The sequence below is a fragment of the Coregonus clupeaformis genome, chromosome 23 (genome assembly GCF_020615455.1).
Source record: "Coregonus clupeaformis isolate EN_2021a chromosome 23, ASM2061545v1, whole genome shotgun sequence".
NCBI lineage: Eukaryota > Metazoa > Chordata > Actinopteri > Salmoniformes > Salmonidae > Coregonus > Coregonus clupeaformis.
In genome coordinates this window covers 30,477,759-30,501,775 of record NC_059214.1, presented here as the reverse complement: position 1 = coordinate 30,501,775, position 24,017 = coordinate 30,477,759, and the positions used below count along the sequence as shown (strand labels likewise).

Below are 24,017 nucleotides of genomic sequence, written 5' to 3'. Positions count from 1 at the left end.
CGGTACACTGACAAAAAGGAACAAAAACCCACAAAACCAACAAGAAAACATACAGATTAAATATGGCTCCCAATCAGAGATAACGAGCCGACAGCTGACACTCGTTACCTCCGATTGGGAGTCATAGACCAAACCTAGAAATGAACCCAACAGAAAGGCAAACCTAGAAATACACACAACAGAACTACCAACATCGAAATACACCCACATACCCAACAAAACAAAATACACCCTGGCTCAAATATCAAAGTCCATGGAGCCAGAGTGTCACAGTACCCCCCCCTAAAGGTGCGAACTCCGGGCGCACCAGCATACAGTCTAGGGGAGGGTCTGGGTGGGCGTCTGTCCATGGTGGCGGCTCTGGCCCAGGTCGTGGTCCCCACCCCACCTTAGTCACTATCCGCTTCCGTAGCCCCCTCCACATGACCACCCCCCAACTAAACCCACCTGGATTAAGGGGCGGCACCGGACTAAGGGGCAGCACCGGACTAAGGGGCAGCACCGGACTAAGGGACAGTACCTGACTAAGGGGCAGCACCGGCCTGAGGGGCAGCACCGGACTGAATGGCGGATCCTGGCTGGACGGCTCTGGCGGATCCTGGCTGGACGGCTCTGGCGGATCCTGGCTGGCGGAAGGCTCTGGCTGATCCTGTCTGGCAGAAGGCTCTGGCTGATCCTGTCTGGCGGAAGGCTCTGGCTGATCCTGTCTGGCGGAAGGCTCTGGCTGATCCTGTCTGGCGGAAGGCTCTGGCTGATCCTGTCTGGCGGAAGGCTCTGGCTGATCCTGTCTGGCGGAAGGCTCTGGCTGATCCTGTCTGGCGGAAGGCTCTGGCTGCTCCTGTCTGGCGGAGAGCTCTAGCGGCTCCGGTCTGGCGGACGGCTCTGAAGGCTCATGGCAGACGGGCGGCTTAGACGGCGTTGGGCAGACGGACAGTTCAGGCCCCGTTGGGCAGACGGCAGACTCTGGCCGTCTGAGGCGCATCGTAGGCCTGGTGCGTGGTGCCGGAACAGGAGGTACCGGGCTGAGGACACGCATCTCAGGGCTAGTGCGGGGAGAAGCAACAGGGCATGCTGGACCCTGGGGACGCACCGTAGGCCTGATGCGTGGTGCCGGAACTGGAGGTACCGGGCTGAGGACACGCATCTCAGGGCTAGTGCGGAGAGAAGCAACAGGGCATGCTGGACCCTGGGGACGCACCGTAGGCCTGATGCGTGGTGCCGGAACTGGAGGTACCGGGCTGAGGACACGCATCTCAGGGCTAGTGCGGAGAGCAACAACAGGACGCACAGGACTCTGGGGACACACAGGAGGCTTGGTGCGTGGTGTATGCACTGGTGGTAAAGGGCTGGAGACACGCACCATAGAGCCAGTGCGTGGAGGAGACACAGGGCTCTGAAGACGCACTGGAAACCTGGTGCGTGGTGTAGGTACTGGTGGTACTGGGCTGGAGCGAGGAGGTGGTACCGGAAATACCGGACCGTGCAGGCGTACTGGCTCCCTTGAGCACTGAGCCTGCCCAACCTTCCCTGGGTTGATGCTCCCCGTCGCCCGACCAGTACGGGGAGGTGTAATAACCCGCACCGGCCTATGTGGGCGAACCGGGAACACCATGCGCAAGGCTGGTGCCATGTACGCCGGCCCGAGGAGACGCACTGGTGACCAGCTGCGTGGGACCGGCTTCATGACATCCGGCTCAACACTCAATCTAGCCCGGCCGATACGTGGAGCTGGACTGTACCGAACCGGGCTATGCCTGCGTACAGGAGACACCATGCGCTCAACTGCGTAACACGGTGTCTGCCCGTACTCTCGCTCTCCACGGTCAGTCCAGGGAGTAGGCGCAGGTCTCCTACCTGACTTCGCCACACTCCCTCTTAGCCCCCCAAGAAATTCTTGGGTAGTACCCACAGGCTTCCAGTCTTGCCTCCGTGCTGCCTCCTCATATCGCCGCCTCTCGGCTTTAGCTGCCTCCAGCTCTTCACGAGGACGGCGATATTCTCCCGGTTGTGCCCAAGGCCCCTTACCATCCAGAATCTCCTCCCATGTCCATGAATCCTTTATGGGTGGATATAAATCCTGTGTAGGTGGATCCTGTTGCCGCTTGACACGCCGCTTGGTCCCTTTATGGTGGGTTTTTCTGTCACGAGGGTCTATGTCGTCCAAGTATGACCAAGGCGCAGCGTGTCCAAGAAACATGACTTTATTAAATAAACGTTAACGGACTACAAACAAAAGACGACTCAATGAAGTCCACGGTACACTGACAAAAAGGAACAAAAACCCACAAAACCAACAAGAAAACATACAGATTAAATATGGCTCCCAATCAGAGATAACGAGCCGACAGCTGACACTCGTTACCTCCGATTGGGAGTCATAGACCAAACCTAGAAATGAACCCAACAGAAAGGCAAACCTAGAAATACACACAACAGAACTACCAACATCGAAATACACCCACATACCCAACAAAACAAAATACACCCTGGCTCAAATATCAAAGTCCATGGAGCCAGAGTGTCACAGATAGACACTTCAGAACAAACTTCCTTTTGATATTTTTTTGGGACTATCTGTTATTCAATTGTATGGGCTAATAGCAGTAAGGCCAAAAATAATTTTTCATCAAATCACTTTGTTATATCTTTTTTTGATACTTCAAGGGTCTTAAAATTCCAAATGAAATAGCTAAATGATCCTTGGTTTAACCTTCTTAAAAAAATTATATACAGTGGGGAAAAAAAGTATTTAGTCAGCCACCAATTGTGCAAGTTCTCCCACTTAAAAAGATGAGAGAGGCCTGTAATTTTCATCATAGGTACACGTCAACTATGACAGACAAATTGAGGAAAAAAAATCCAGAAAATCACATTGTAGGATTTTTAATGAATTTATTTGCAAATTATGGTGGAAAATAAGTATTTGGTCACCTACAAACAAGCAAGATTTCTGGCTCTCACAGACCTGTAACTTCTTCTTTAAGAGGCTCCTCTGTCCTCCACTCGTTACCTGTATTAATGGCACCTGTTTGAACTTGTTATCAGTATAAAAGACACCTGTCCACAACCTCAAACAGTCACACTCCAAACTCCACTATGGCCAAGACCAAAGAGCTGTCAAAGGACACCAGAAACAAAATTGTAGACCTGCACCAGGCTGGGAAGAATGAATCTGCAATAGGTAAGCAGCTTGGTTGGAAGAAATCAACTGTGGGAGCAATTATTAGGAAATGGAAGACATACAAGACCACTGATAATCTCCCTCGATCGCAAGATCTCACCCCGTGGGGTCAAAATGATCACAAGAACGGTGAGCAAAAATCCCAGAACCACACGGGGGGACCTAGTGAATGACCTGCAGAGAGCTGGGACCAAAGTAACAAAGCCTACCATCAGTAACACACTACGCCGCCAGGGACTCAAATCCTGCAGTGCCAGACGTGTCCCCCTGCTTAAGCCAGTACATGTCCAGGCCCGTCTGAAGTTTGCTAGAGTGCATTTGGATGATCCAGAAGAGGATTGGGAGAATGTCATATGGTCAGATGAAACCAAAATATAACTTTTTGGTAAAAACTCAACTCGTCGTGTTTGGAGGACAAAGAATGCTGAGTTGCATCCAAAGAACACCATATCTACTGTGAAGCATGGGGGTGGAAACATCATGCTTTGGGGCTGTTTTTCTGCAAAGGGACCAGGACGACTGATCCGTGAAAGGAAAGAATGAATGGGGCCATGTATCGTGAGATTTTGAGTGAAAACCTCCTTCCATCAGCAAGGGCATTGAAGATGAAACGTGGCTGGGTCTTTCAGTATGACAATGATCCCAAACACTCTGCCCGGGCAACGAAGGAGTGGCTTCGTAAGAAGCATTTTAAGGTCCTGGAGTGGCCTAGCCAGTCTCCAGATCTCAACCCCATAAGAAATCTTTGGAGGGAGTTGAAAGTCTGTGTTGCCCAGCGACAGCCTCAAAACATCACTGCTCTAGAGGAGATCTGCATGGAGGAATGGGCCAAAATACCAGCAACAGTGTGTGAAAACCTTGTGAAGACTTACAGAAAACGTTTGACCTGTGTCATTGCCAAAAAAGGGTATATAACAAAGTATTGAGAAACTTTTGTTATTGACCAAATACTTATTTTCCACCATAATTTGCAAATAAATTCATAAAAAATCCTACAATGTGATTCTCTGGATTTTTTTTTCTCATTTTGTCTGTCATAGTTGACGTGTACCTATGATGAAAAATACAGGCCTCTCTCATCTTTTTAAGTGGGAGAACTTGCACAATTGGTGGCTGACTAAATACTTTTTTTCCCCACTGTATAGCTTAGTAGAACCCCCCCCAGTTTAGACAGGGCTTAGACTCTGATGGGTTAATCAAAAAGACAAATGTCAGCAAACAGAAGGGTAAATATTTGACTGACCGTGATTATTCAAGCAGTCCAAAAGGGCAATATTGTTTACCAAAATATGTTTGAATTGGAGCACAATATCCCCCAGCCTGGAACAATGGGCTGGTAATGTCATACAAAGTGAATAAACTCTCTCTGGGCTTGTAGTGGTCGAGACTAAGCTTTTGTGCCCAACGACAATACTTTTATTTAGTTGTTGCAGTTTTTATTTCCTTTTATGTCCTCGGAGACATGGACTTTAGTGCAGCATGGCTCAAAGGAGGTTGGATGCTTTTGTTTTGAGGTTTTCACATTTGAGCGCTGTGGTATTTGGTGTGTGTGTAGAGAGGACTGTGACAAGCTGAAAGGGAGCTGGTCTGGCTCACAGAGAAAGGAGGCCTTGGCTAAACACTGGCCAGGGTCCTGAAGCATAGAGCAACACAGTGGAGGATTAGCATCCATGGATATAGGAACTAATCTCTTGTGATATACTATAGCTGTACATAAACAACATCATGAGAGCTGAAAGGCCAGCCACTGACATAGCCACAGCCACTGACCTACTGCAGAGAGAGGGGGAGAGGGCCTGAATGGGTTTAAGGCAGGGCTCGCAATAATTAGCTAGCTGCTGACTGTAGAAAGTGCTGGGTCTTGTCCACTTGGAAATGTGGACGTCCTTAGAGGGACAGCGACCAATCGTCTACAGTCTAGACTTCTAGGGCCTCGGTTGGCACAGAGGAAGTGGTTAAAGATACACAGTGCACACACACACACACACACACACAAACTCCTAATCCCTGCCTACATGTAAATATCTACCTCAACTACTCCAGTATCCCTGTACATTGTAAATGTGGTACTGGCACTGACCCTGTATATAGCTTTCGCTCTTATTTCTCCTGGTTTAGTTATACTATTTTGATATTGAACACTGCATTGTTGGGATGGTCTTGCAAGTTAAGCATTTCACTGTACTTTTGCATGTGACAAATAAAACTGGAAATACACACAGGCATGGCAACGGAGATTGAATACCTGGCAATACGCAGTACATTAATCTTGTAATGTACACAAATCTTGATATACCACAAAACAGTGGAATTATCATACGTTTTTTACAGATTCATGATATTGTGTTAATAAACAGTAATAGATAGTAGCTTAAGACCATGCCATTATAAAACCCATGTGCACAGAACACTTGGCATTCTTTGGGAGAGCTAATAGACTGTCTGTCTGTTGTGTATATGAAAAGAAAACTAGAATATGTGGTTTAAAACAGCAGTGTAGACATTTCTAGGGGCAAAAGGGCTAGCCAAGTGTAACATGTTGGGTCGTCCAATACAAACGTCAGAATGTCCAGACTATGTAAAACTTAAATCAGGCCACACACTTGGCCAGTCCTGTGAGGTGTTTACATGTAAAAAACATATATATGTATATACATTTTTAGTCAGAAGACGCTCTTATCCAGAGCAACTTACAGTTAGTGTTCCATGGTTCTGTAAGGGTGTTACTGGCACAACAGGCGTAGAGGGTACGAGGGTGTCACGGCTAAAATACAAGCCGCAGGCAGCTGACAATGAATGACTGACACATCACAACCAACAAAAAAGCATTAAGTATCAATAGCATCTGTGAGGTATGATCAATATAAAACACTAAAAGGAAAACATCTCAAACCTCTGGCACACCATCCTCATTTTGGTTGCTTTCATATACTGTGTTCTCTCTCACACCAGCCTTTATTTACTCACAATAATGTCAACATTCCACAGTGTATTGGAAAAGTGAAGGGATTGCGAAAAGAAGGCTTTAAAGCTGTTCAAATACTAACAGTACACTTTAATTAACTGGCAGGGCACAATACTGCAGCCTAAAGGAGAGTATTATGTCCAGGGCATAAAACTCCAGCCATGGCTTGCTGGTAAGCTCTGAATGATCTGTTTATTTGGACTGTTTGAGTGCATGTCTCAAGCTCCTGGGTAGATCAGTGAATATGCTGTGTTGGAGTCTGGCATTATGGACTACACAGCCAACATAAGCACCAGCATCTGCCAAATAGTTCAACGTTTAGAGAATATACACTATTTCATATTGACTCCTCATTCATAGTAATTTCAATTAAGTGGGAAAAGCATAAGGAATAGGTTAAGGATTATTTTATTACTTAACAGTTTCTGCAGTTTCTACCATGGAAAAATAACATGTAACATGAGACTATATTTACAATTTAATTTTTACAAAATGTCTTTACAAGATGTTTTGCCGGATCAAAAACTCTAGACTAAAACACTCAAAACACACACATACATACACAAATCAAACGTTGTAATACACATATAAATAAATATAGACATTCACTGACTGTTCCACAACAAATATTTCTACAGACAATAACATATACAATTCGATCATTTCCACACAGTTATAATTTCATTAATAAACATGACATATTATTCCCCATATAATTCTCTGTTACTGAAATATTGCTAACATATTAAAGAGGTAACACAGATGTATTTATGCCTACAGAACACTAATGTTTGACATGCAAAACCATTACAAGCATTCAATTTGAAGCTAGTAATTTATTTACAGTTTAAAATCAAACTTACTCAGTGCTGGACTTGGATGGAAATATGTGCCGATACTCATTTTAGGGGGGACAAACTCCATATTAATGCAGGAGCTCCACAATACTTTTGAGCTAATATTCTATAAGAAGAACAGGAGCGCAAGCAGTAGAAAATTTGAGGTGCCAGTACTCCGCTCCAGTGAGCTCCTGCCCAAGTCAAGCACTGAATGTACATGCAACATACTATGAGAAATATTCTGGGTTAAACTACACTGGTTTTAGTTACATTATTCATCAGTACATACGGTATGCCTAAGGGACATCTTTTTACTTACTTGGTAAAACAAAATAAATAGGTGACATTTCTCAACGAATACATGATTGTGTTTTACAATTGTATAGCATTGTCTTCAATTTAGTTGCTAGGGTTGGGCGGTATCCAGATTTCAATACCATGCCTGTGCCATCCCGGGATATATAGTATAACCGGTAGTGCACACAAGGGCCACCATTTCTTTTTTTTTACTTAAAAAAAAAGCCCAAACACGTAACTTAACAGAATGCTAACAAAATGCTAACAAGTACTAAGGAATCCTCATAGCGGATCCTGGGCAAATGCTAATGAGCGCATGCGAACATTTACTACTAAAACAGACAACCCAGCTCACAAAGTTATGCAAGTATCGCAAAACGCAGTTTGCAGCACGCATAAAACAAATATTAGACAGCAGGGGTTATAATCCAGGAAGGGATTGTCTCTGCTGCTGTTACCAAGAAGCTTGATCTTGCAAACTCACGTTAGCCACTTAGCTAACATTAGCAAGTTAGCAAAACCCAGCTGGAGAGAATTTATTTGGCACATCTTAGATAGTTAACTTAATAGTTATAAGATATATAGCTGGCAAACATTACTAGTGAATTTCATAAGTGTAGCTCAGTTGGTAGAGCATGGCGTTTGCAACGCCAGGGTTGTGGGTTCGATTCCCACGGGGGGCCAGTATGAAAAATGTATGCACTCATTAACTGTAAGTCGCTCTGGATAAGAGCGTCTGCTAAATGACTAAAATGTTTTAAAAAATAACTTCATTACCTCACTTAAGTTGTGCTGCAGGAGTGACTCACCTCAAGAAGCTCCCATTTTGCTCATTGTGCTTCTTTGTAAACAGACACACATGGCTGGCTCAAACAGCTGTTTTGGGAAACTAGTACCTTAAGCTTCATAATGGAAAATCATATAACAGGTGAAATGATGAACACGATCTGCTTTATCTATTACCTAGTGCACAAGTTGACTGCAGGTATTTAAAAAGTATCAATATTCAAATGCATTTAAAAAAATAAAAAATAAACGGTATTGACGGTACTGGAAAGCCATACTGATAATATTTTGAAATAAGCTGGGATGTGGTATATACGGTATACATCCCAACTCTATTAATTACCATGATATTCAAACGAAATGCTTGAATATCATGGTAAAAAAATGATTGTGTGTCCTATTTTATCTAATGAAATACAATTGGAATTGGTAATATACTGTTGCTTTGTAATTGGTTATATTGGATGAAAACAGTTTGGGAACTCCTTAACCATCTTAGTCCCACAAAACTTTCAGTGAAATAACGGGAGAATGAACCAACCTGTCCTAATGAAAAGTCCTACGTAAGAGTATGTATCTGACTGTATGGTGCAGAGAGCCCAGTCAGTGGATTGAATCTGAAAGGACTGTGAGGGGAAAGCATATTCTGTGCAGCCTGAAGGTGAACCCATACCACATGGGTTGGGGTCAAAGTTCATGGTCTGCTGTGTTTGCTGTGTTGCTGTTTGGTTCCACACCGAATTCCCTCCCTGGGTGAAGGTGCTGTGAGACATTGATTCTGGCCACACTGGGTCTGATGGGCCAAGGGGTCTCAATGTCTCTCTGCTGAGGGCTTCTGGTGTGGATGGTGCTGCCTGAGTCTGGGTCCTACAAAACACAAAAAACATGTCAATATCAGTTCCTAATGAAAGTTCAGAATAATGATCAAAAGTATTATGTGCTCATGTAAGGAATATACTCATCAGATGACCTCAAAAGATGTCACTGAAGAGTCACAGATACGCTCCAATGAGCTACGGTATTAAGACCACCTGGACACAGCCTGGTGGTTAACTAGAGGAGAGCAACAGCTGTGATCAGTGGTCAGTGAGTTGGTACTTACGGTGTTGCAGGACTGGTAACACACTGGGGGTCTGGAAGGTCTTGACGGTGGCAGGACCCTCCCCTCCTGACGTTATCACCTGGACCTCCAGTCTGTAGTACGTGGCTGATCGCAGGTTGGACACCACCAGCAGATTATGGTCCTGACAGGGTTAACAGCACAAGAAAAGACAATTAACCATCGTTGGTGCCACTGTAGAAAACATTATTTCACATAACACTCGGTATGTGAGAGGTATTCAGCCACTTCCAAGGACAAATCGAAGCTGATAGAAAATTGCTTATTTTTCATAAGAACCCACACTAAAGAAGACGTTTTTTTGGGGGGTGAAACCTTTTCTACAATTGTAAAGGATTTGAACAGCAATGTTGTATCAACTTCGATTTGTCCTCCAAGACTGTCTGAACACCTTTCTCACATACAGACTGTTGTTCATTGCATTCACCTTGTTAGGAATTCAAGGTAGTAAACCGTTCTGTTCCCCAGATCCTTTTTTTCACATAGAAGTCTAGAGTGTTAGTCCCTTCTGATGTTAACATGTTGAATTAGATGTTGGGTAAACTTGGGCTATATCCCATCTACCCTCTGCTCTCTATTCAGGTAAATAAAGATATATCCTGTTTTCTCTCTTTCCCTTCCTGATAAACTGAGTGTAGCGATGGGTGTTTTTATTTTCAGAGCTGCTAGCAGCTCGCTGGGCGGAGAAGACAGACAGAACGTGTTGTTGATAGATGATGTAAAACAGTGGGTTTTTCAGCGCGGTCACGCAGGATGAAAGAGGAAGCAGGGAAGGTAGATGATACACAGGAGGAGGAGAACTTCTAACGGGACACAACGCCCCTCCCTCAGATCTTGCTCTGTCTCTCTGCCCACCACTGCTTATCTGGTTATTCATGTAAAGAGAGCAACACAGTTGTATCCCTAAAATACCTCCACTCCTGGCAGGCGTTGTATAATGAAATGCTGAAGATAGCGCTTATTCATTCGCTTGGGAAAAATACAATATATCCCTTCCTTGCTAATCTTTTGTGTCCTACAGCAAAAGCAAAGAGCTATGTCCTGGTATAACCTACTCTGAAGGGACTGCATGTAACTTTCCAAATAAGAAGTTCCGTCACAGGAACAATAGTTTTATTTGAATATAATTTAATTTAATAGACTTACTGGAGGCAGGATCTGCGACTGGGAGATGATGCTGTTGGGCAGGCTGTTTTGTCGGCTCTCTGTGGTGACCTCTGCCCAGGTGACCTGAAAGCCTGTGATTCGTTGATGGGCCAGGAACCGTGACACCCGCCACAGGAAGTTGCCCGTGATGTTTCCCTCGTGGATGGAGAAGGATGCCGTCAGATTCTCCGGCTTAGCCAACACTTTGAGAACTGGGGCTGCAGAGAGAGATGGGAATAAATATGTTGAAAAATACTCGTCTGATGGATATGTGTTCTTGGCATAATAAAAATGGTATGGTGTGGTAAGAAATTTGTCACAGTAAATCAAAAAAGGCAATTGTCTACTTGTACCATAACATGAGAAGAAGCCTCTTTCAACAAGCGTGTGGAGAGCCTTGTAGTCAGACACATAATGTTAAATGAGAATCAGCGTATCAGCATAACATGATCTGGTTGTACTGAGCAGCTGACTCACCTCCCTCCCCAGGACAGGGGATGTGTTTGTGGCTCTTGTTCCTGATGGTGGAGCAGGACGGGGTGAGAAAGGTGGTGCTCTCGTCCTTGGCGCGCCTCTTGGACTTGAGCATATGAACGGTGACTTTGTACTTGCAGGAGAAGAGCAGGCCCGGGAGGTTGATGTAGTTCTCCTGAGCCAAGAAACACATTAAACGTTCAGAGCCTTGGTGACTTTGACATAATGTCGCCCAGGTCACGTCCCTGAGAACCACCACAGATAATGAAATACATGGACACAAGAGAGGATCAGATTCCCTCCCTATGCCACGGAACATGGCCCACATTACTGGACCACTTTGAACAGGCACGTGTTAGGGGTTAACCCACTAGTCCTCCATTCAAACTACAATGCAAAATTATGATATCCTTTTTATGGGTTCCAAGTTTAACACAAATATAATGGGGAAACTTAATAAAAACAAGGGACCCAGAGTACATTTCGGGGTAATTGGAAATGAAGATGACATGTCAACTCAATGTTAATGAATTCTTAGCTGCATTCTAATGCCGCAGACTTGTTTCAGACATGAATTAACAATTGACCCTAAAAAACATCTCCTGTGTCCCTTTATCCAGGAAACGTGAACATTTCCTGCTGAGTGGCTGGAATTAGATCTTTAATTTGTAATAATGTCGTTCTACACTAGTAGTCGGTAACTCAGAGGGTGTGTGAGTATTCTCTCTTATATGCAACAGCTCTGATTAAAAATAAACCAAGGCGCCATGTTCGCACATGAGACGAAGACAAACGCTGTGCTGGAATCCTTCCCAGGAATCTACAGAAAAAGGATGTGTATTTCCAAGCAACCAGAGAAGGGCTCTGTGAAGAATGTGTTGATTGCCAGGCCTATGCCATCCTGGAACAGCCCTGAGTTCAACCAGCGCCACACAACCCCACCCAACCCCCACCTCACTCACGCACACGCACCCAGTCCCTGCACCCAATGTTCTCATTCTTGGGGTGCATGGTCCCCCATTCCCGGAAACATTGTTTTAGTAAATGTGTTTAATTGGGCAGCGCACCACATTTGACCACACCAACTGAGTCATAATCAAAACAACAGTCTTTTTTTTTTTGGGGGATGGATCAGCTTAATATTGCAGATAGATTGTATCTTCTATCAATGTAATTGTCTGCATCACTTCCAATCCCCCATGTTTTTTTTATTTTTTTATATATATATTCCCTTTTATTACTTTTCAACCCCACCATCCTTTCCCCTACTTGGAGTAAATTAGTGAACAACAACGCCCAGGCCTCTACTTCCGGTCTATACTTACTATCTACACCTTATGGACAGAGTTAATTTTACAATAATTCTATATCTATATCTATATCTATATCTATATCTATATATATATATATATATATATATATATATATATATATACATACATACACATATACATATATATATATATATATATTGTGATGCCACGAGAGGCTACCGCTTCCAGCGGGGTTGCCCAAGTAGTGCAAGGAGACCAGGTTCAATCAAAACAAGGATTTTATTAAAGGTCTTGGGAAACTAACGAAAGTATAACACAATTCTGTTCTCTGGTGGCTCTTAAGGGTTAACAGTTCAGGGATGTCTCTTCCACATCCAAAATCATAACTCTCCCTCGCTCAAATAACTTTTCCCCAGCCTTACTGTATTCCACGTTGCAGCTAGTGGCCAACCCAGCAAAACGTCCTTCCAAAATCCCCACACGTATTTCCACAGGTGCATATATCCAAAGGTGAGTATTTCCCAAAGGTAAGTATCTCCAAATCCTTATATTCCTCATGGAAGTGGACGTGCAGCACTCTTGTCCTCCAGAGAGCCCAGGTTGGAGACTGTGTCTCTTCCCTTCAACAAACCTTCAGCTCATCAGCTCCTGATTGGTTTCAGCTGCGTGGGCAGATTGGCCATAGAGGGGTGGAGTTCCCGACCATACCAGCAGATGGAGCCATAGCTGTCTGGGTTTGCAGCCACCTCAGGGGGATGTAACGTCCCTCCAGGACACAGCCTCTCGTGACATCACACATCCCCCTCCTCGGGACCGACGTCCTCGTCGGGGTAAAGGCAGCGAAGAAGGCATCACGCCGGGAGAGGGCGTCCGCATTGCCGTGGTGCTTGCCAGACTGCTCTCTCTTCAACTCCTCCCACTCTAGGACCAGGGACTCAGCCTCCTGTTGTCTCTCCTTGAGTTTCTTACTGAACGCATCAGCCTTGGTTTTAGCAGAGTTTAGCTTCTGTTGAGCAGCTTTCAGTTCCTTCTCTCTCTCTGCCTCCGCATTCTTCATCTTGTTCTCCAACACCTTGTACTTCTCCTCTGCCTTCTTCTGGACCTCCTTACTACTGCGCAGGGTCTCCTCACACTCCTCGATGGTCCTGCGCAGCCTCTCCAGCTCCTCCTGTTGCTTAGGGAAGGAGCTCTGTTGGAGTTTAGCCTGGAGGATATCTAACTCTTCTGTCTTCATGTCTAACTGTTGCTTTAACAAACGATACCTCTCAGCGGTCCCCTTCAGACCCGACAGTTCTTTGTCCAGATTCTGTAGCTCCGTCTCTGTGTCGGTCTGGGCACCTGCCATCCCTATCAGAGCCCGGGCGGGAGTGAGTAACTCGGAGGATTGCACCGGAGCCTTCCCAGGATGAGTCTTGCCTCTCCGTTTCCGAGGTACTCGGGTTATCCTCTCCTGAGACTCTCTCCAGAGTGGGTAAAAGGCTGGGCAGTCTCGTCCAATTAGGACAGGGACGGGGAGGGAATCAACCACCCCCGCCGTCGTGTGTATGGTTCCCCGTGTGCTGGTCATTGTAAGTTCAGTAATGGGGTATTCTCTGGTGTCCCCATGGACACAGGAAACTGGGAGGACTTTCCCCGGGGTCAGACACGTTGGGCCCACCAAATCCTTACGCACCAGGGTGGCCCGGCTACCAGAATCCAGTAAGGCCTCCACATCATGGTGATTCACAGTTACCGGGCAGGTGGGGGTCGATCTGGGCCGCCATCTACGACTCCCAAGAGCGAGGCAACCCGGTGTGTGGGTGCTGAGCTGGAGGACTCCGCAGTGGGCATAGGTTCATCGGCTGGTTTCCCACACTGCCAGGAGATATGTCCCATCTCCCCACACCGGTAACACTGTCGAGTTTCCCCTCCTGGTGTACTCTTCTTGGACCCGCCTGGTTTCTGGCTCCCCCTGGAGCCGGGATAAGTCCTGACGTGGCTGGGTTCGAGACCTTGGGGTCCTTTGGACGGGTCCTTCCCATTTGTGGTGGGGCCGCACTCCTGGGGTCTTTTCGGAAGCATTCAGCATCTCCGCTGTGGCCTGGTACTTTTCCACAGCTTCCACGGTCAGATCAGCCGTGGTCAAGGCCTGTTGACTGATGAACTGTTTTGCCTCATAAGGCAGGGCGCGTGAGGTAACGATCCACCACAACGGCCTCCACCACCGCCGCTGCTGTATTCCTCTGCGGATCCAGCCATTTCCTTGCGATTCGGACAAGTTCATGCATCTGCGCCCGAGGAGGTTGGTCTGGTTGGAAGGTCCAACTGTGAAAGCGCTGGGCCATACCAAATTTTGTGAGTCCATATCTGCTGAGGATCTCAGACTTCAGGGCATCATAGTCAGTAACCTGGTCAGGGCCCAGGTCCCGGACAGCATTCAGCGCTTCCCCGGTTAGGAAGGGGGCTAACAGACCAACCCACTGTTGCTTGGGCCAGGCTTCCCCTAGTGGCCGTGGCCTCAAATGCATGCAGGTATGCCTCAATGTCATCGGTAGCTCCCATCTTAGATATAAAGTCACTTGCCTTTATTGGGCGGGTATTTTGGACCACCCTCTGTCTCTGCAACTGCAATTCCTCTGCCTTCAGAAGGTTGGCTTTCTTTTGCTCCTCCAAGAGAGCCACGTTTGCTTGCATCTGGGCTTGCTGGCCAGCAACAAGGGCTTTCAATATGTCCTCCATTTCAGTCGGCGGGGAGCCTACGGCCAACTTGGAAAACTGGGTGATCAAACCTTCGGTATCCTCCTCTGACATGCACTATTAACGCTTGAGCGTGCCTGTATTCTCCACCATCTGTGATGCCACGAGAGGCTACCGCTTCCAGCGGGGTTGCCCAAGTAGTGCAAGGAGACCAGGTTCAATCAAAACAAGGATTTTATTAAAGGTCTTGGGAAACTAACGAAAGTATAACACAATTCTGTTCTCTGGTGGCTCTTAAGGGTTAACAGTTCAGGGATGTCTCTTCCACATCCAAAATCATAACTCTCCCTCGCTCAAATAACTTTTCCCCAGCCTTACTGTATTCCACGTTGCAGCTAGTGGCCAACCCAGCAAAACGTCCTTCCAAAATCCCCACACGTATTTCCACAGGTGCATATATCCAAAGGTGAGTATTTCCCAAAGGTAAGTATCTCCAAATCCTTATATTCCTCATGGAAGTGGACGTGCAGCACTCTTGTCCTCCAGAGAGCCCAGGTTGGAGACTGTGTCTCTTCCCTTCAACAAACCTTCAGCTCATCAGCTCCTGATTGGTTTCAGCTGCGTGGGCAGATTGGCCATAGAGGGGTGGAGTTCCCGACCATACCAGCAGATGGAGCCATAGCTGTCTGGGTTTGCAGCCACCTCAGGGGGATGTAACGTCCCTCCAGGACACAGCCTCTCGTGACATCACAATATATATACACATACACATATACATATATATATATATATATATATATATATATATACATATATATATATATATATATATATATATATATATATATATATATATATATATATATATATATATATACATATATATTTATTTATTTTTTTGCTCCTGAACTTCTTCTACTCTCAACCTCTCCGATCATTTTCATGATGTCCATCCGGTTTGCTTCTAAATGCCATATCTTTCTAACTGTGCTCTTTCCCAAAAGCTCCCAACATACAACCTATATACTTATTATGGACACAGTATGCTTACATTATTAGCTATCTTTGTTATTATTTGTTGTTATTTGTTATTAGTCCCATCCTTCAACTCTATTCAATACCTCCCATCTATCTCTTAACACCATCCATATAGGATTTCTATTTGCCATATACAGTGGGGAAAAAAAGTATTTAGTCAGCCACCAATTGTGCAAGTTCTCCCACTTAAAAAGATGAGAGAGGCCTGTAATTTTCATCACAGGTACACGTCAACTATGACAGACAAAATGAGGAAAAAAATTCCAGAAAATCACATTGTAGGATTTTTAATGAATTTATTTGCAAATTATGGTGGAAAATAAGTATTTGGTCAATAACAAAAGTTTCTCAATACTTTGTTATATACCCTTTGTTGGCAATGACACAGGTTAAACGTTTTCTGTAAGTCTTCACAAGGTTTTCACACACTGTTGCTGGTATTTTGGACCATTCCTCCATGCAGATCTCCTCTAGAGCAGTGATGTTTTGGGGCTGTCGCTGGGCAACACGGACTTTCAACTCCCTCCAAAGATTTTCTATGGGGTTGAGATCTGGAGACTGGCTAGGCCACTCCAGGACCTTGAAATGCTTCTTACGAAGCCACTCCTTCGTTGCCTGGGCGGTGTGTTTGGGATCATTGTCATGCTGAAAGACCCAGCCACGTTTCATCTTCAATGCCCTTGCTGATGGAAGGAGGTTTTCACTCAAAATCTCACGATACATGGCCCCATTCATTCTTTCCTTTACACGGATCAGTCGTCCTGGTCCCTTTGCAGAAAAACAGCCCCAAAGCATGATGTTTCCACCCCCATGCTTCACAGTAGGTATGGCGTTCTTTGGATGCAACTCAGCATTCTTTGTCCTCCAAACACGACGAGTTGAGTTTTTACCAAAAAGTTCTATTTTGGTTTCATCTGAACATATGACATTCTCCCAATCCTCTTCTGGATCATCCAAATGCACTCTAGCAAACTTCAGACGGGCCTGGACATGTACTGGCTTAAGCAAGGGGACACGTCTGGCACTGCAGGATTTGAGTCCCTGGCGGCGTAGTGTGTTACTGATGGTAGGCTTTGTTACTTTGGTCCCAGCTCTCTGCAGGTCATTCACTAGGTCCCCCCGTGTGGTTCTGGGATTTTTGCTCAACGTTCTTGTGATCATTTTGACCCCACGGGGTGAGATCTTGCGTGGAGCCCCAGATCGAGGGAGATTATCAGTGGTCTTGTATGTCTTCCATTTCCTAATAATTGCTCCCACAGTTGATTTCTTCAAACCAAGCTGCTTACCTATTGCAGATTCAGTCTTCCCAGACTGGTGCAGGTCTACAATTTTGTTTCTGGTGTCCTTTGACAGCTCTTTGGTCTTGGCCATAGTGGAGTTTGGAGTGTGACTGTTTGAGGTTGTGGACAGTTGTCTTTTATGCTGATAACAAGTTCAAACAGGTGCCATTAATACAGGTAACAAGTGGAGGACAGAGGAGCCTCTTAAAGAAAAAGTTACACGTCTGTGAGAGCCAGAAATCTTGCTTGTTTGTAGGTGACCAAATACTTATTTTCCACCATAATTTGCAAATAAATTCATTAAAAATCCTACAATGTGATTTTCTGGATTTTCTTTCTCAATTTGTCTGTCATAGTTGACGTGTACCTATGATGAAAATTACAGGCCTCTCTCATCTTTTTAAGTGGGAGAACTTGCACAATTGGTGGCTGACTAAATACTTTTTTTCCCCACTGTATATTTCAACCGTACTGTGATGTTTTACAAAAGTTCTGAACCTTTCTATTCTCATTGCTTCTACAGATTGTGAATTAAAAATAAACATTTTTGCTAAAAGTATTATTATATTATTGATTGATTGACTATGACTTTTCAGATCACCCAGTAATGCTATCTGCAAGGTTAGTTCCAGGTAAATATTGCAATCCTTTAGCCATTCCTGGACCTGTGTCCAAAAACAAGCTACAAATGGACAGAACCAAAACAAATGATCTAATGATTCTATCTCTTCACAGCAAAATCTGCAGAGCTGGGAAGATTGTATCCCCCATATAAATAACATTCTATTGGTAGCAAGAATTTTATATAATAATTTAAATTGAAAGATTCTAATTTTTTGAATCCGGTGTCGTTTTGCGTGTCAGTTCATAAACACTATGCCATGGGATCGGTACGTCAAAGATCTCTTCCCAACTATTTTGCAATCTATATGGGACGGCTGTCAATCCTTTGGTCCTTAAGTGAAACTGATATACTTTTTTATTTATCACTGTTTTCCTTAACCAATTATGTTCTTTAATGCAAGGCCGACAGACAAGTTCCTTACTTTCTCCCCCTTCAACTTTCCTCTTCCACTTTTGCGGTAAGGCTGCAATTATTTGGTTGTAATTTTGGGTAGAGCAGACATTTCCATATGTTTTTGTTAGCTGCATGTGCGACATAACTCCACCAGTCCTACCGATGATATCATTTACGAAGATTATACCTTTTTTAAACATTCTGTTTAAAAATAAAGGTTTTTTGTCAATTAGTATATTTGAATTTAACCACAATATTTGTTGCATTATTTGTTCTGTCGTTTCTGGAGGATTAAATTGAAATTGCAACCAACTTTCTATGGCTTGTTTTAGAAATAGTGACATTTGGGAGATTATTTCCTTTTCAAATAACTGAAAGTGAGAGGTTGTAATCTGAATAAAGGGAAAAAGGCCTTTCTTGAACAGTGGGTGAGACAATCTTACTAATTTGCTTGAGAACCAGTTCGGATTTAAGTATAACTTTTGGATGACTGAAGATTTTAGTGATAGGTCTAATGCTTTAATATTTAATAATTTCTGTCCTCCGAATTCATATTCATTATATAAATATGCTCTTTTAATTTTGTCTGGCTTGCCGTTCCAAATAAAATTTAATATTTTTTTCTCATATAATTTAAAAAACTGTTTGCTAGGCGTAGGCAAGACCATAAGCAAATAGGTAAACTGGGATAATACTAAAGAGTTAATCAGGGTGATTTTTCCACAAATTGACAGGTATTTTCCTTTCCATGGTAGTAAGATCTTATCTATTTTTGCTAACTTTCTATTAAAATTTATTGAAGTGAGATCATTTATTTCCTTTGGGATATGTATTCCGAGTATATCCACATCACCATCAGACCATTTTATTGGTAAACTACATGGTAATGTAAAAATTGTATTTTTTAGTGATCCAATACGTAATATAGTACATTTGTCATAATTTGGTTTTAATCCAGAGAGGTTAGAAAATGTATCTAGATCCTCTATGAGGCTGTGGAGGGATTCTAGTTGTGGATCTAAAAGAAAACATGAATCATCTGCGTACAATGACACCTTTGTTTTTAAGCCCTGTATTTCTAATCCTCTGATATTATTATTGGATCTGATTTTAATAGCTAACATCTCGATGGCCACAATAAATAGATATGCCGATAGTGGACAACCTTGTTTCACTCCTCTTGACAGTTTAAAACTTTCTGAGAAATAGCCATTATTTACTATTTTACACCTAGGGTTACTATACATGATTTTGACCCATTTTATAAGAGATTCTCCAAAATTGAAATGCTCCAGGCATTTATATATAAATTCCAGTCGAACTTTATCAAATGCCTTTTCGAAGTCTGCTATGAATAGCAGGCCTGGTTTCCCATATTTTCCATAGTGTTCTATTGTTTCCAATACTTGCCTTATATTATCTCCAATGTATCTTCCATGTAAAAAACCTGTCTGATTAGAATGAATAATATCCGACAATACCTTTTTAATTCTATGCGCTATACATTTTGCTAGGATTTTTGCATCACAACACTGAAGTGTAAGGGGCCTCCAATTTTGTAAATGGACTGGATCTTTATATTTTCCACTTGTATCCTGTTTCAGTAATAATGAGATCAGACCTTCTTCTTGAGTGTCAGATAATCTACCATTTACATAGGAGTGGTTAAAACATGCTAATAACGGTCCTCTTAGTATATCAAAAAGGTTTGGTATACCTCGATTGGTATGCCATCCAACCCTGGAGTTTTCCCGGACTTAAAGTCTTTAATTGCATCCAGAAGTTCCTCCTCTGTAATTTCACCTTCACATGAGTCTTTCTGTGTGGCTGTTAATTTGACATTATCAATAGAAAATAAATCTCTACAATAAGCTTCAGTTAGAGGAGATGGAGGCGACTGAAAAGAAAACATATGCTTAAAATACTTTGTTTCTTCCTTCAAAATATCATTAGGTGAATTATGGGTGACTCCGTCAATTGTAACCAGTTTCATTAAGTTCTTTTTGGTAGCATTCCTATGTTGAAGATTAAAAAAGAATTTTGTGCATTTTTCCCCCATATTCCATCCAGTTTGCTTTATTTTTATAATATATTACACTTGATCTTTCTTGAATAAGTTTTTCCATTTATTTTTGTTTTTCCTCTAATTTATTCTGAGCCTCTATGTTACAGTTTTTATTGCCATCTATCTGTTCTGTTAGACTTTCTATTTCCTTTCTTAGTATAAACTCTTTTGACCTAAATTGCTTTTGTTTTCGAGATGAGTACTGAATTGCATGGCCTCTAAAGGCACATTTAAAGGTGTCCCATACAATAAGGGGATTCGCTGTACCTATGTTATGTTGGAAAAAGTTAGTTATAAATTCCTTTGTTCTAATTATAAATAAATTATCATCTAATAGGCTTTGATTAAATTTCCAATATCCTCGCCCACGTGGAAATTCAGTCAGAGTAATGTATATGCCTATTATATGATGGTCCGACCGCATTCTGTCCCCTATCAACACTTTTTTAACTTTTGGTGCCAACGAGAATGAGATAAGAAAGAAGTCAAGACGACTAGCTTGATTCAGTCTCCGCCATGTATATCTCACTAGATCAGCATATTTAAGCCTCCATATATCTACTAGTTCTAATGTATCCATGACATTCACAATTTCCTTAAGAGCATGTGGGTGATTGTTTGTGGTGTGATTTCCTTTTCGGTCCATTGAGCTATTTAAAACAGTATTATAATCCCCCACCATAATAATCTTTGATTTGCTGCAAAGCTACACAACGGGACTGAGGCGCTGAGTGGGGTCCTTTTCTTTAGACAACATGCCTTTTCATAACGCCAGACAAAAGAGGCTGGCAGGCGATTTGCATACCACTGAGCCACACATCAAGTCATGGGTCTACGCAGCCACCGACACTTGGACTGATGAGGTTTACTCTGATAGAACAAGGATTTGGGAGATGGGACTAACCTGCGTGACTGATTTCTCTGCTCCTCTGGTCTCGTTATGGCTGCAGTACTCAGGCATCCACTGGACATGGTAACGACTCACCAGAGGGTCTAGGAGGAGAGAAGTGGAGAGAGAGAGAGAGAGAAGTGGAGAAAGAGAGAGAGAAGAGGAGAGAGTAGAGGAGAAAGAGAGAAGAGGAGAGAGAGAGAAGACAGAGAGAGAGGAGAGAGAGAGGAGAGAGAGAGAAGAGGAGAGAGAGAGAGAAGACAGAGAGAGAGGAGAGAGAGAAGAGAGAGAGAAGAGGAGGTCACTGACCTGGGGCCAAAACGACAACAAAGGATCCGATGACACAGACATGATACATGCTTGTTGGATAAAATGATCTTATCTTATAATAAATGATCTTACAATAACACCCAGTCAGACTGTCTGAGTACTCTCTATTACTGTCACACCATCAGTCTGATCTTATCAGGCATTAACAGATCCTCTGATATGGTATCTGGTGTAATGCAGTAAAACACGCTTCTAAAGGCTAATCAACATTAGATTCATGTCAAAATAATAAAATTAGAAATAAAAAGGGGGGTTGAATTTCACTAAACGTGCGTACATTTAAATATTTTTCGTAAATGTGTTGTTTAACCATCTCAAAAGGGAAGGGATCACTGCCGCTACCTCGCTTTTCAACTAAGGTGCATGAATTGAGGTGCAAACTGACGTAGAGGAGATTCAGCAACACTTGGAGGACAATGGAATAATAAAAGAAAGCTTATTTATAGCTAAAAGTAGATACTTTTGTTTAACCATCTCATCAGCAGAAAGTGGCCTTGTTTAACGGCCTACCCTCAGCAATGGTGAACCAGCCCCAGTCCTAGCCCTATTCCAAACCCCAGCCCTATCCCAAACCCCAGCTCCAGTTCACTTCATTACTACACAGTAGTGCCTCATTGACTAATCAGTGCTGTTTATGCTCCCATTGCCCCGTTATTTTACTGGAATTATTATTCATCCGGCTGTGTGCGTTCCGATGTGAAATTATACTTTTCCGATTAATAATTGAGTTATGCTGTCGTTGGCCCTTTGCAGGGGCCTGGATTGTGGTCGGGAGATAAAAGGAGGCCTTTGAAGGTTTCGACAAGGATCTGGCACACACAGCCTCCCAGCAGTTTGGAAGCAGAAGAGAGGAATTGTAGGGAAGCAGGAAATGGGAAGAAAACAAGATATGCGTAGCCGGAGCTGACAGAGTGGGGAAGAGGTTGTGACGTCACGAGAGGCTACACAGCTTTCAGCGGGATTGCTCAAGTAGTGCAAGGAGACAAGGTTCAAACAAAACAAGGATTTTATTATAGGTCTTGGGAAATTAACGAAAATATAACAAAATTCTGTTCTCTTGTGGCTCTTTAAGGGTTAACAGTTCAGGGATGTCTCTTCCACATCCAAAATCATAATTCTCACTCGCTCAGATAACTTTTCCCCAGCCTTACTGTAGTCCACGTTGCAGCTAGTGGCCAACCCAGCAAAAAAGTCCTTCCAAATGTCTCTCACGTATTTCCACAGGTGCATATATCCAAAGGTGAGTATTTCCCAAAGGTAAGTATCTCCAAATCCTTATATTCCTCATGGAAGTGGACGTGCAGCACTCTTGTCCTCCAGAGAGCCCCGGTTGGAGACTGTGTCTCTTCCCTTCCCAAACCTTCAGCTCATCAGCTCCTCATTTGTTTCAGCTGCGTGGGAAGATTGGCCATAGAGGGGTGGAGTTCCCGACCATACCAGCAGATGGAGCCATAGCTGTCTGGGTTTGCAGCCACCTCAGGGGGATGTAACGTCCCTCCAGGACACAGCCTCTCGTGACATCACACATCCCCCTCCTCGGGACCGACGTCCTCGTCGGGGTAAAGGCAGCGAAGAAGGCATCACGCCGGGAGAGGGCGTCCGCATTGCCGTGGTGCTTGCCAGACTGCTCTCTCTTCAACTCCTCCAACTCTAGGACCAGGGACTCAGCCTCCTGTTGTCTCTCCTTGAGTTTCTTACTGAACGCATCAGCCTTGGTTTTAGCAGAGTTTAGCTTCTGTTGAGCAGCTTTCAGTTCCCTCTCTCTCTCTGCCTCCGCATTCTTCATCTTGTTCTCCAACACCTTGTACTTCTCCTCTGCCTTCTTCTGGACCTCCTTACTACTGCGCAGGGTCTCCTCACACTCCTCGATGGTCCTGCGCAGCCTCTCCAGCTCCTCCTGTTGCTTATGGAAGGAGCTCTGTTGGAGTTTAGCCTGGAGGATATCTAACTCTTCTGTCTTCATGTCTAACTGTTGCTTTAACAAACGATACCTCTCAGCGGTCCCCTTCAGACCAGACAGTTCTTTGTCCAGATTCTGTAGCTCCGTCTCTGTGTCGGTCTGGGCACCTGCCATCCCTATCAGAGCCCGGGCGGGAGTGAGTAACTCGGAGGATTGCACCGGAGCCTTCCCAGGATGAGTCTTGCCTCTCCGTTTCCGAGGTACTCGGGTTATCCTCTCCTGAGACTCTCTCCCGAGTGGGTAAAAAGCTGGGCAGTCTCGTCCAATTAGGACAGGGACGGGGAGGGAATCAACCACCCCCGCCGTCGTGTGTATGGTTCCCCGTGTGCTGGTCATTGTAAGTTCAGTAATGGGGTATTCTCTGGTGTCCCCATGGACACAGGAAACTGGGAGGACTTTCCCCGGGGTCAGACACGTTGGGCCCGACACGTTGGGCCCACCAAATCCTTACGCACCAGGGTGGCCCGGCTACCAGAATCCAGTAAGGCCTCCACATCATGGTGATTCACAGTTACCGGGCAGGTGGGGGGTCGATCTGGGCCGCCATCTACGACTCCCAAGAGCGAGGCAAAACGGTGTGTGGGTGCTGAGCTGGAGGACTCCGCAGTGGGCATAGGTTCATCGGCTGGTTTCCCACACTGCCAGGAGATATGTCCCATCTCCCCACACCGGTAACACT

General features: G+C 44.2%; 1 protein-coding gene across 1 annotated transcript in view; it reads right to left on the bottom strand.

Annotated features, from left to right (window-relative positions):
- Positions 1–7,975: 7,975 nt before the first annotated feature.
- Positions 7,976–24,017, bottom strand: part of LOC121536861 (anosmin-1-like) — a 76,384-nt gene continuing 60,342 nt past the window's right edge. The window contains exons 10-14 of the mRNA XM_041844466.2: positions 21,064–21,152; positions 10,812–10,983; positions 10,335–10,552; positions 9,171–9,312; positions 7,976–8,935 (exon numbers count right to left, since the gene is read on the bottom strand). Of these exons, the coding sequence (XP_041700400.1) occupies positions 8,880–8,935; positions 9,171–9,312; positions 10,335–10,552; positions 10,812–10,983; positions 21,064–21,152 (677 nt within the window). The 3' untranslated portion in view covers positions 7,976–8,879. The remainder of the gene's footprint in view (positions 8,936–9,170; positions 9,313–10,334; positions 10,553–10,811; positions 10,984–21,063; positions 21,153–24,017) is intronic.